General features: G+C 45.5%; 1 protein-coding gene across 5 annotated transcripts in view; it reads right to left on the bottom strand.

Moving 5' to 3' along the window:
- Positions 1 to 13,110, bottom strand: part of CASS4 (Cas scaffold protein family member 4) — a 69,740-nt gene that overhangs the window by 21,547 nt on the left and 35,083 nt on the right. For 3 of the 5 annotated variants that reach the window (XM_084854203.1, XM_084854207.1, XM_084854204.1), the window contains exon 2: positions 5,241 to 5,666. The exons of the other annotated variants lie outside the window; for them this stretch is intronic. In XM_084854203.1, the coding sequence (XP_084710329.1) occupies positions 5,241 to 5,666 (426 nt within the window). The remainder of the gene's footprint in view (positions 1 to 5,240; positions 5,667 to 13,110) is intronic. 5 annotated transcript variants of the gene reach the window in all.

The raw sequence follows: 13,110 nt of genomic DNA, 5'->3' as shown, positions 1-13,110 counted from the left end.
TAAGCTCCACCCTTTGGGTTCCTGCAACCAGACCCAGAGACAGAAATGCTGTGATGGAAAAACAAAGGGAGCATGGGGAGGTGGTGGTGGGGTCAGACATCACGGTGAACCAGTGAAATAGTAAATACAAGTAATGGTCCATGTTTTAATCAAATTTACAAACTTGTGGTCAGCAGCCACCAAGTAAGAGCAAGTCTACAGTTTTCTTCACACGGAACTTTTATCCTGCGATTGAGATTGCTCCCTCACAGAAGTTTGCTGGCTCTTTACATGACGCCATGACCCTCCAGGGCATCTCCTGCACTAAACGCCCTGCACTAAACACCCTCATTTGCAGATAATGAGCTATCAGATTACCCCTTTGTGTTCCACTTGAGTTTCCTCCATGAAAAGAGGGAAAGCAGCAAGAAGAGGAGCGAGATCAATGAAAGATAATGGAAGACTCAGATACGGGAAGAAGGAGCGGGAGAGGGAAAGGAAGCGGGTAAAAAAGGGAGTCATTGTGATCCTGCATTTAAAACAGAAGCAAAGCCCCGTTTTAAATGCAGGATTTTAGGCTGCTGTAGAGGCGCCCTACATTGCACTGGTCAACGAGGAAGAATACAGCCTGAATGTTTCCCTCCAAAACAAAACAAATGCAAGGCTTTTGATTAAAATAGTGAATATTATTGATTTTAAATATATATATCTATAGATAGATAGAGAGGGAGGGAGGGTATTTTTGTTTTCCCCCCCTTTACTGTTCACCACTTGGGGATCTTTGTAGACATAAAGTGGTTTATAAGTGTTATAAATAAATAAGGGAGCAATCATATGGCCACTAGACACTGTCTAGAGGGACATAGCATTTTCGATTTCTGGGAACCGTGCTCCCCTCCCGCTCCCCCTTGTAGCTGGCGCAGTTCTCTCCACACCAGCTACGTTTCCCCGCTTGGAAAGAGAGGGTGGAGATGGGGGAAAGGGCTGGTCCCGGGGGCGAGGGGAGGGGGAGACCACGGAAGCCGCTTTACGCAGGTTCCTATGCACCTCGCTGCCTCCTTCCCTCCCCCTCCCCAAAGCTGCTGCTAGACAGCCGAAAATTCAGGGCAGCCAAAGCACAGAGGCGACGATCGACTGCATGCTCTGGCCGCCCTGTATTGGATACTCAGCAACTTCTGATTTCGGAGGCTGCCGACTATCTGGATAGGATTGCACCCTAAATATATAAAAGTTCTGTAGACCTTCTAGACCTGGAAAATTCTTGACTTCTGACACCATGTAATGTTTCCTGGTCCAAACCAGGCTAGAGGAATGAGGAATAACTTAAAATATAACTTTATTTTAAAGAGCATCTAAGAATCTCTTGTACAGCAAACTGCAGGCCTCTGGGACTGCCCAGGTCACATGATTTTCAGGCAAGTCCTCAAATTACCAACTCCTTAATACTAAGGGAGTGTCACTAAAGTATAACTCTATTGTTACTATTATCGGGCAGTCTCTAATCTATCGTTCTTGGGTAAAGTCGATCAACTGTGTTGTGGCAGTACAACTCCAACGCTTTCTGGATGAAACTGAATGTCTTAATCTACATTAGTCTGATTTCAGGCCTGTTTTTGGTAGATGATCCATGCCAAGTGATAAAGAGAGATAGTGTAACCCTGTACATTCTCCTAGACCTCTGCTTTTAAATACAATTGATTGCGGTACCCCTCTGGATCACCAGGCTATGGGTGTCTCTACATTAAGCAAACCCTGCCAAAAACCACATCCTTTCCAGAGCTTCCTGCTTTCGGTTTCTTTAGGAAGGGCTCCTTTACACAGCAGCCATGTGGTTTGAACTGAGGGAGTCCCTTCCTCCCTCCCTGGCATGTGTGCAAAGGAGGTGGGGGGAGTCTTGTTTTCGTAGCTTAACTTGTGCTGTACTGTTTTCTCGCAGCCCCCAGGAAACCTCTGACTTACTTCTGAGTAGACATAAAATGTAAGATTGTGCTGTAAGTCTGCAACCCTTGGCACACTTATGTGGGAGTAAGCCCCATTGAACTCAATGGGACTTACTTCTGAGTAGACATAAGATCACCCTGTAAGTCTGCAACCCTCGGCACACTTACTTAGGAGTAAGCTCCACTGAACTTAATAGGGTGCTCTGAAACAACAGAGGACATTGCTTCTGAGCTTGGTGGGGTGGGGGATCAGATGAGTCTCCCTTCATTGCAGGGAGGCATTTACCCTCTTCTCCCTCCAATTGAGAAATGCGGAGGCAGGAGTAGCAATCAGGAGTAGCAAGAAGTGATTCTTGCCCTTGCGCCTGTCAAATCTGCTCAAGTCTCCTTCTGGGTAACCCCACTCCCATCCTCAGTGCCTTCATCATCCTGACCGTGCCCTCAACAACTGAAAACTAACGCCCACAGCAGGCAGACTCAGCAGTTTCTTCCGCTATTGGAGAATTTCACGGGGAGGTTATGGCGCTCCTGTTCTGTGGGATGGGAAAAACACCACCTTTTTTGTATTTGGGGAAAACACGAGATAGGCTGGGGGAAATTGCGGGAGGCGTACTGGATGTTAGCAGCATCATGAAAAGAGCCCACAAACTTCCGAGAGAGAGCCATCTCAACAGCAGGATAAAAGCTCCGTGTGATGAACCCCTAAGTTGAGAGCTAGACGCAGAGAACTGTATGGACATAGCTGCCCCTTTTCACACATCCCGCCCCATGTGCAAGTGTCAGGGTAGGGGCAGTATGGTAACATTGGGGGTGGGCCCAGTGAATCCCACCCCCATCCCATGCATGTAGTGTCACATGGATGCATCAATTTGTTGTGTGTGAATTGTCTCCTGTTCAGAAAAAAAAAAGCCACTGAAATATTTGAGATTTCCATGAAAACAAGTTAGTATTGGGACATATAAAGCGAATGCTCAGTCTTTCCTCAGTCTGATTCTGTATTAGACTGTCCAACAGACAGGCATCAGGTTTGGCCGGCTGCTCAGGGAACAGCTGATCACACCCGCCAGCTGTCCCCATATGATGTGAGTTTGCCCTGTTTCTATTCCTGCATTCAGCTGGGCTGTTCACCCTCCAGGTTCTTTGAGTGTGTCTGTGTTGTGATGGATTGCTATGGCACAGTTGTTCTTCGTAGCAACAACTGTGATGCTGTGTGACACGTAACCCCAGAAAACTTTAAATTCTCAGGATTAACATCTGAAAGATTGTTTGGTGCTGCCTATTTCAAAGAACCCATAAGTGATCTGGTAAGACAGTTGTAATTACTCTTCTTTACCAGCCTTATCAAGAACATGAAGAACTGCCATACTAGATCAGATGAAGTTCCATCCAGTTCAGTATTCTATCTCCTCCATAAGTGGCCAAATACCCCTAGAAAGCTGAGATGATGGTGATGACCACTCCCTATTGTTTGTCCCCAGCACCTGACACTGTCTCTGGAGCTGGAGGTTCAATTTTAGCTATCAGAGCCAGTAGCTATGGAGAGATTTATCCTTCATGAATTTGTCTTGAGTCTTTAAATGTCTTCTAAGCAATAATCTGCACATTTTGTGATAATGAATTCCATAAATGAATTGTGCTTTGGCCCTGTTTGGACAGAACAGCAATGCCCGGCAGCAAATCGTGGGTTAATTAAGCCGTTTCCTGTTTACATTAATAACCCTCGAATGCCACATTGAAGGGTTGTTCCTGTGACGTCCAAGCAGGGGCACTTGTGGTTGTTTGTGGGTTAAACAACCCCGAGTTAACCCATGGCTTGTTCTTGGGTTAACTTGGGGTTATTTAACCCACAAACAACCCCAAGTGTCCTGTTCGGATGTCACGGTAGCAATCAAATGCAGCATTCGAAGGTTGTTAATGGAAACAAGAAGTGGCTATGCACAGTGCGCATCCCCAAAATTTGTGTGCTAATTAACCCACAATATGCTGCCGGACGCCACTACTACATCCAAACATGGTCATTGTGTGAAGGACCTCATTCTGACAACCCTAAAACTATCTCCCATCAGTTTCATTGAATGATCCAAGAAATACTAGTATTATCAGAGAGAAACAGACTAATTTCTACTCCTGTCGAATTCTAGTATTATAGGAGAGAAATCTTTATCCACTCTCTTCAAACCGTTCAGGATTTTATAAACTTCTGTCAGGGTCTCTTCCCCACTCCATCCCTTTTTCTGCACTATGAAGCTTCAAATAGAAAGAAGGCACTTGGGAAAAGGCTGGGAAAAGTCCAGGTAGTTCATGCCTGTCCTGACATGAACATACCTGGACACTACGATCAGCATCTGGGGTCTTCCTCTAAGTGCCTCCTCGGAGGAAGGCTCGGAGGGTGACAACAAGGGAAAAAGCCTTCTCAGTGGTGGCCTCCCCACTATGGAATGAGCTCCCTCCCCATTGAGGCCCACCTGGAACCAACTCTGTCATCTTTTTGGTGCCAGGTTAAGAATGTCCTCTATTTTGGGGCATTTAATGGCGTATGATGGGGCATCTATACCTGCTGTCTGAGCATGTCCAGTATTCTGTCGTAATTGCTTTTAGCAGTTTAAATTATTCTTCATTTTGTATATTTCAATTATTTTATCTGCGTATTGTTGTGAACCGCCCAGACAGCGTCAGCTATTGGGTGGTATAGAAATAAATAAATAAATAAATAGCCTTTCCCCAGAGGAAATACATTTCTTGATAATTTTATTGGGCCATGGGGAAAATAAAACATAAATTCTTGTGAACTGTCCAGAGAGCTTCGGCTATTGGGTGGTATATACCAATCAATCAATCAGTCTTTCTTATAGCTTCAGAAAAGAGCGAGGGAACATTTTAACACAAGCATACTGAGGTATACAAACTCAGCAGTGGCTTCCTTTGCCGCTTCATAGTGGTTGCTAGGAGCAACACAATCGCTATGCAGCCACATGGCCTGCACTTCAAATTAGGATGAAGAACGGAAAAGGGCCAGAAGAGATAAAGGCAGCAGTGGTAGAAACCTTTGAACCAGAGGACCCCTTGGCTTCTGGCTTTTCCTTCAGAATTCGTGAGGCTTTTGAGAGGCCTGTTGGAAGGCCCCTTTCTTCCAAGATCTGTGTTTGTGACAAGGGGAAGCTTATGCCCGTGTTTATGTGTGTGCGAGTGTGTGAAAGTGAGAGAGAAAGAGGAGGGGTGCAGGAGGACTTAAAAGCATCCACAGCGATTTGTGGGTCTCCATTAGTGCCCATTTGTTTTTCAGTGTTCCTTTGCCTTTTGAGGATTCACTTACACCTGTACCTGATTTGATGAACTTTGGGTCTTCTCGCTGAGCAGTTTCGCAGCCAAAGCTGGCACTTGATACACTTTTCGTGTTGGTGGCAAAGAAATGGAGGAAGAAGATGAAGGGGGTGTAATCCAACTGTCCATTTTTTCATAGATGGGTAATGATGCAGGAGACCTGTGCGCTGAAGGAACCTGGTAGATAGTCCGTGAATTGGTTGGCAGTCCTTGGGAGTCGTTCTGGGTGGAGGGTGTCGGTAAAGCGGCAAGGAGTTGGAGCCGATTTGCGGGTGCCAGGCCTTGCTTTCCATGGAGGGAACAGTTCCACCAACCCTCACTCCCAAGGACATTCTGCTCAAGAACTGTTAGGATGTCTCCCCTGCGGAAGGCAAGCTCATCTGGACACTCAGCTTTGTTGTCGTACAGTGCTTTGGCCAAGGTATTCTGGAGAAGAAGACACTAGATGTGAGGTGATGTCCAAGCTGCGTTTGTTCTATAATTACTAGATTCATATTTAAGTCTCAGCTATGATTTAATGTAAGCCAGGGTTCAGTCTCAGAACCTGCAATCCCAGCTTCAGAACCTATTTGGACTCCAACACCTACTTCATTTTAAATTAACCACCATGATCACATAAGTGATGTTTCTGAGCCATTAATTATACGATTAGATCTCACTGAGGTAGTAAACCCATGACTGGGATGTACCACGAGATTAATGGAGAGGTCTCACGTGATTGAATTTTCCTCCATACAAAAACATATTCCCTACGCATTAAAAAAAACCTAGATGTCGGGGAGAAGAGTTCTTCTCAAATCTTTTATCTGACGTACTAGTGTTCTGTGTGCATGGAATTTCGTTTGTATAGTGGAGCATTCCATTATTTGAACCGGAAAACACACACACCAGAGACATTTGGAGAATGACACCATGTATATGTGTTTATATGCTAATGCTCGCGTGAAGTGCTTGGTGGTAAAGGAGAACAGCATAGATATATAGGGCATCATGGCAACTTGGTGCTATGGAGAATACCAGTAGGGTATGGTTATCTCTGGATATGTACTCTGTAGGAAAAATGGGTGTTGTCACTCTGTATGTCAAAGGGGCATAGAGTCAAACAACCAAAAAGCTCAAGGGGGCAGATCCCTCCAAAGATTCCCTGTGGGTAGCAATACCAGTAATTTAGTACAGGGCCATATTATCACACACATGACCAAAATGCATCCAGTGAAAAAAGTGTTGTAGTAATGGGTGACCTCAATTACCCTCATATATGCTGGGTAAATGTGTGTTCTGGTTACAACAAAGAGGTAACATTTCTAGATACCCTGAAATATAAATGACTGTGCCCTAAAACAGTTGGTCATGGAACCAACCAAAAGGGAGGTGACCCTGGACTTTATCCTAAGTAGCATCCAGGATCTGGCGTGAACAGGGCCAGCTTTAGGATAAATAGCATCCTGGGTGAGGAGTGCCTATGGTGTGTCATTCCCTCCCCCCGCCCCTGCTGCCCCGTGGTCAGCTTTGCAAGGCCATACAAAGGGTTTATAGGCCCTGGTGCAGGTATGATGTTCGGGGTGCTGCTGCTGCCCCCTACAAGGACCCTTGCATATGTGTACAAAGTTGAGAGCCACATGCGAGAATTACTACACGCAGAGACTACATTTGAGAATTCTCACTTGCAGCTCTTCCTTGCCTGCTTGAAAAGCCACATTCTGAGTAGAATCATAGAATAGTAGGGTTGGAAGAGGCCTACAAGGCCACCGAGTCCAACCCCCTGCTCAATGCAGGAATCCAAGTCAGAGCATCCCCGACAGATGGCTGTCCAGCCTCATCTTGAATGCCTCCAGTGTGGGAGAGCCCACCGCCTCCCTAGGTAATTGGTTCCGTTGTCGTAGCAGCGCTATGCAACACAGCAGAACTATCACAGGTTTTACTTTTAATATTTTTGTTTTGTAGCAGTTCCTATCTTTTGGTAAGCATTCTTTATTTCAGAATATCCATTATTTTTATCTTTAAAAATAATAAATAAAAGTTATAAATAAAAAAGGTACGCAGCAAACCTCTTACAGCTTACAGATTTATTTTAGAATTATTTATATAGTGCTTATAGTGTTTACAGTATCTGAAGTGCTAAGTGCTCGGTAACGTTACCTCAAAGTAAAGCTGTGTTCCACTGATTTTTTTTGTTTTACCTAGTGCAAATGACTTCAAAGTGGAAACTGAAAAAGAAACATACTTTAAAGCTAATTGAAGGAAGATAATTTTTGCAGTTAGTACCCAAACAACCTGTAGAACCTTGAAAAAAAAAGTTACAGACACTTGCTTTTTGCCACCTTAGCTCGCTGCAGACAGTACATTAATATATATATATATATATATATATATATATATATATATATATATAGCTAGCTAGCCACGGAGCTCAACTTGACGCCCCCCTCAGCTCAGCGCCTTGGGCAACCGCCCAGCTCACCCACCTCTAAGTCCAACCCTCGGTGAGAGATGTGTTGTTAGACTAATTTGAAACAGTGACCATAGTGTTATCGAATTAAATTTATATGTAAGTGGACAATTGCCAAGGATGTCCAACACACTCACATTTGACTTCAAAAGAGGAAATTTCTCAAAAATGAGGGAACTGACAAAAAGTAAGTTCTAAAGGAAAATCCAGAGAGTCAAATCTCTCCAGAATGCTTGGGGGTTATTCAAAACCACAAAAATAGCTCAGCTAGAATGTATACCACAGATCAGAAGAAGTACCACTAAGTACAAGAGGAAGAGGTTAACAAGTAGAGCCAACGAAGCTGTTAGAGGCAAGAAGGCTTCTTTCAGAAAATTGACTCTTGACAAAATGAGAACAAAAAGGAAACCAAGTTTTCACAAACACACCACCAGTGCAAACACAATAGGGGTACAATCCTTCAGCCAGCCTTTAGCTGGCTAAGGGCCACAAGAGATGGTGTAAATACATTAGTGGAGAGGGAGGCCTGCTGTCAGAACAGCACTTACGCCACTGGAAGCCCCACAGTACAGCCAGGGATAGCTCCATGGCATAAATGTCCCATCAACGGTGGGGCTGAAATGAAGCATTCCAGGGGTGAGCTGGGAGAAGCAAGGAGCTAAAAAGATCCTTCGCTCCTTCGTTCCCCCTAACACGCCCTCAGAAAGGGCCCAGAGGGCTGGCGTAGTCTTACCTTCGGGGGGTTCAAGTGCTGGGAACAGGAAGCTTATAAAGAAGCCATGGAATAGAATAGGAGTGAAACTTTGGTTCAGAAGCAGGCCTGTCTTTCCCTGAGGGCAGAAAGTTTTTGCTGCCTGGAGTCTGAGATGCAGACAGTCATGCTGACAAAACTGTGGTCAAGTTGTGGAACAATAAACCAGTATGAGAAGAAGACTCCTCACAGCTAGCAGCGCTATGAGTCTGGAAAGTTCACGTATATCCTGATAGGGCTTAAAGTAACTTCAGCTGCCTAAAACTATGAAAAAAAACTGTTTTTGCCCACCTAATATATCATTCACCAGCCCAAAACCAAATTTCTAGTTGGCAACTGAAAAAGAAAGAAAAAGACTAATCAGAAGGCGAGAAAGTTTAGGAGACTCAGTGAATCAAAAAGTAACTGAGAGCTAGGAGGAGGACTTTGTTTTCAGTTCTTTCTGTTGTTTTTACTGTTTTGCGTAGCTCTAGTTTTTCCTAATACATTTTTGCTAGTTTGGGGGCCTTTTAGGCCATAACATGAGCATTTGCCTTCTTTTTCAGGGAACAAGGAATTTCTGACTTTGACCATGGCCAGGTTCACATGATCGCAGGGGGGAAACCACGCAGTTCAGGATGTTTCCCGCGTGTGCGCTGCTCGCACACCCGGCATTTGCTTAATTACCCACACTGCATTGCGGGTTGCCGTGTCATCCGAACCCAATGCACGGCGTGGTGCGGATGGCTTCTAACCCACCCCACAACCCCTACTACAACCTATGGCAACCCACAACAGCACGACATGGCAACCTATTATGCAGCGCAGGCAATTAAGCAAATAGCGGGCAAGTGCATGGGCAGGGGAAATAACCCATATTGTGTGGTTTCCCATGCTGATTGTGCAAACGTGGCTCATGTCTCTTCTTCAGTTTGTAAGGCTGCAGCTAGCCCTAATTTCTGAACTAGCTTTCGAGGGCTAGATGCCTAGCTGCTAAGCAGCTTGATTCCATTTCCCCCCACTATTTTATTTTACTCACTGGTGAGGCTCAGATTTCAGCACCCTTTTCCATTTTCATAGACTCATAGAATAGTAGGGTTGGAAGGGGCCTACAAGGCCATCGAGTCCAACCCCCTGCTCAATATAGGAATCAAAGTCAGAGCATCCCCAACAGATGGCTGTCCAGCTTCATCTTGAATGCCTCCAGTGTGGGAGAGCCCACCACCTCCCTAGGTCATTGGTTCCATTGTCGTATTGCCCTAACAGTCTGGAAGTTTTTCCTGATGTTCAGCCGGAATCTGGCTTCCTCTAACTTGAGCCCATTATTCCGTGTCCTGCACTCTGGGATGATCGAGAAGAGATCCTGGCCTTCCTCTCTGTGACAGCCCTTCAAGTACTTGAGGAGTGCTATTATATCTCCCCTCAGCTTTCTCTTCTCAAGGCTAAACATGCCCAGTTCTTTCAGTCTCTCTTCATAGGGCTTTGTTTCCAGTCCCCTGACCATCTTTGTTGCCTTCCTCTGAACCCTCTCCAGCTTGTCTGCATCCTTCTTAAAGTGCGGTGCCCAGAACTGGACACAGTACTCAAGCTGAGGCCTAACCAGTGCTGAGTAGACAGGAACTAGTACTTCCTGGGACTCGGAAGCTATGCTTCTATTAATGCAGCCCAAAAGAGCATTTGCCTTTTTTTGCAGCCACATCACATTGTTGGCTCATATTCAGCTTGTGATCTACCACAATTCCAAGATCCTTCTTGCTTGTAGTGTTGTTGAGCCACGTATCCCCCATCTTGTAACTGTGCCTTTGGTTTCTTTTTCCTAGGTGCAGAACTTGGCATTTACCCCTATTAAATCTCATTCTGTTGTTTTCTGCCCAGCGCTCCAGTCTATCCAGATCACTTTGAATTTTGTTTCTGTCTTCCAAAGTATTAGCTATCCCACCCAAATTTGTGTCATCTGAAAATCTGATCAGCATTCCCTGCACCTCCTCCTCCAAGCCATTAATAAAAATGTTGAAGAGCACTGGGCCCAGGACTGAGCCTGTTATGAAGATAACAACCCAGCTAGACTCCGACCACCATGTTCCTTTTATTCTTTGCTCCATTTGTTTTTACCCAGATGCTCTCAATGGGGCTACCAAGCTCATCCTTCTGTATTTCTGTGCAGAAATGTGTATTTTTCACATATAGTGCAACCCCACCTCCCTGTCTGTTCCTCCTGTTCTTTTTGAACAAGTTATATCCTTCAATTGCTGTATACCAGTCATGACAGTCATCCCACCAAGTCTCAGTTACACCTATCAAATCATAATTTCCCTCCTGTATTAAGACTTCCAGTTCGTTCTGTTTGTTTCCCATACTCTGGGCATTAGTATATCGACATCGAAGACCATGTGCTTCATAGTCTGGCTTTCTTCCTACATGTTTGTGAAGACTATTATTGGGTGTTATTAGAGCTGTTCTCTCCATTGCGGTGCATGAGCCTTCATCCATTGTTACCCCCAACTTTACATCTCCCTTCCCTGTAGGATTCAGTTTAAAGTCCTCCTGATGAAGTTCTTCATGCTGTGGCCAAACACATTCTTCCCAGCCTTTGAGAAGTGCAACCCGTCCCTTGCCAACAGTCCATCTTCCAGGAAGTATAGCCCACGGTCCCAGAATCTAAATCTCTCTTGTCGGCACCACTTTCATAGCCGGAGTTCACCCAGAGTATTTTTCTTTCCCTGTCTATCCCTCTTCAAACTATGGAAGGATGGATGAGAAAACTATCTGGGCTCCAAAGTTCTTGAGTTTCCTTCCCAAAGCTTCAAAGTCTGACGTAATTTGTAGCTCCACTTCGTGGTATCATTTGTTCCCACATGGATGAGAAGAAAGGATACCTGTCAGTGGGCTTTATGAGGGCAGGCAACCCTTCAGTCACGTCTCTAATCCGTCCTCCCGGGCAACAGCATACCTGGCGAGTCCATGGGTCTTCGCAACATACTTGGGCTTTGATCCAACGCAGCAACGAGTCTCCCACTACCACGACTCTTCTCTTCTTGTTGTTGTAGGCCTTGGTTTCATTGCCTCTGCTTAACTGACCTTCAGCCTCTTGCTCGCTCTCATGCAGGTTCCCCTGAAATTCTTCCTCTGCAGGCTGTCCTCCAGTCTCATCCTCAAGTACCTGGAAACAGTTCCATAGCTCCACTGCTTCCACTGGTGCAGAGTGGCTTCTAGTTCTTCTGCTCCTAACTGTCACCCTTTTCCAAGGAGTCTCTTCTACTGCATTTTTCCTCACCTCAGCATTTCCCTCTTCTGCCTCAGCTTGCTGTTGCTCTTCAAGCTTCTGTTCTTCACTTGGCTGCTGTAGTTCCACCGTTCTGTCCAAGAACTCTTCATATTCTCTTATTCTCAGTCGCCGCTCCAGTCCTCTTACTTTTTCTTCCAGCAATGTGTTCAACTTGCAGTTGTTGCACATGTAGGCCATGTTGTTCTCAGGCAAGAAAACAAACATTGCACACACCTTGCAGGTCACCACCACTGGAGAGTCTTGTCCTTCCATAGCCTCTTTTTCCTTTTTGTGTCTAGCTTTCTGATTGTTCTAGACTAGCCTGGTCCTGGTCCTCTACTCACCGGAGGATAAAAACAGAGTCCCACCGGTATGGAAGTGTGTGTTACAAGAAAAATAAAGTAAAAAAAAAGTTTACTTGTTTTTTTAATGTTGGGGCCTCCCCCTTGACCTCCCCTGGCCAACTCCTGTTTGCTCTCCCTGATCACTCGCTCTGATCACTCGCTCTCTGGGAGTTTTCTTTCTTCTATAGTCCCTAGACCTGCTGGAGCAGCTTCCTCTGCTCTGCTCTGCTCAGCTGGGAGGCGGGAAACAGACTGAAACTTCCTGCCCACACAGCTGCTGGGAGTACTCAAGCCACACCCTTTTTAAATATCCTCTTCACTTCTTACTTGGATTTATTTTCCTGTCTGGACTTTGCTGAGTCCTATACCTTGGACTCCAAGACAGGTCTCTCTTAATCTTTCTCTGGGTCCACAAAAGTATGTTTTTCAGATCTCTGGTTGGGATAGGTAGGTATACATTTCTTTGAGTTCCCTCCCCTTCTTTTCTCTAAAAGTTTGGACTATACCGTTATATGGTTAAAAGCTTTAAACACTGCATTTAACTAGTTTGGACTGGTGGAAGTTTAAGTAGAGCTATGTAGCAATTCAAATTGCTGCTAGTTGGGCCTACTATATTGTATGCCACAGCAATTTCATTTGATAAGAGAGTAATCCTATGGCCCCTAAGAGAGCAATCCTATGGCCCCCACACAGAGTATGGGGAGCCATATGATAGTTCAGATTCCTGAATCTCAGGTTGGAGACAGCACTCTGACTTCAGACCAGACGTCTGAGCTCCCTGCACCCTCCCCCTCACAGGTGGCACAGAGAGAACCGTGCTGGCTACTTCTCCAAGGTCCAAAGGCAATCTCGGAGGAAAGGAACAGGGGGCGTGCCAGTAGGCAGGGAGAGAAGGAGACTGGGGAGGCTGCCTTACACCATCTCCAGAGGCCTCCCAAACCTCCTTCCCTCCCCCTCCCCGACGCCTCAGCTAGACAGGTGAAAACACCTGTCTAGCTAAACTGCAGAGTGGGGGGAGTGCGGAGGAAAGATCGCTTCCGCCACTCCTCCTGCTCTGTATTAGATGGCTGTAAGCTTCCGAG

The sequence above is a fragment of the Heloderma suspectum genome, chromosome 4 (assembly GCF_057233095.1).
Source record: "Heloderma suspectum isolate Gila_16-S chromosome 4, 16-S_ref, whole genome shotgun sequence".
Lineage (NCBI taxonomy): Eukaryota > Metazoa > Chordata > Lepidosauria > Squamata > Helodermatidae > Heloderma > Heloderma suspectum.
This window is presented reverse-complemented; position numbering and strand designations above follow the sequence as displayed.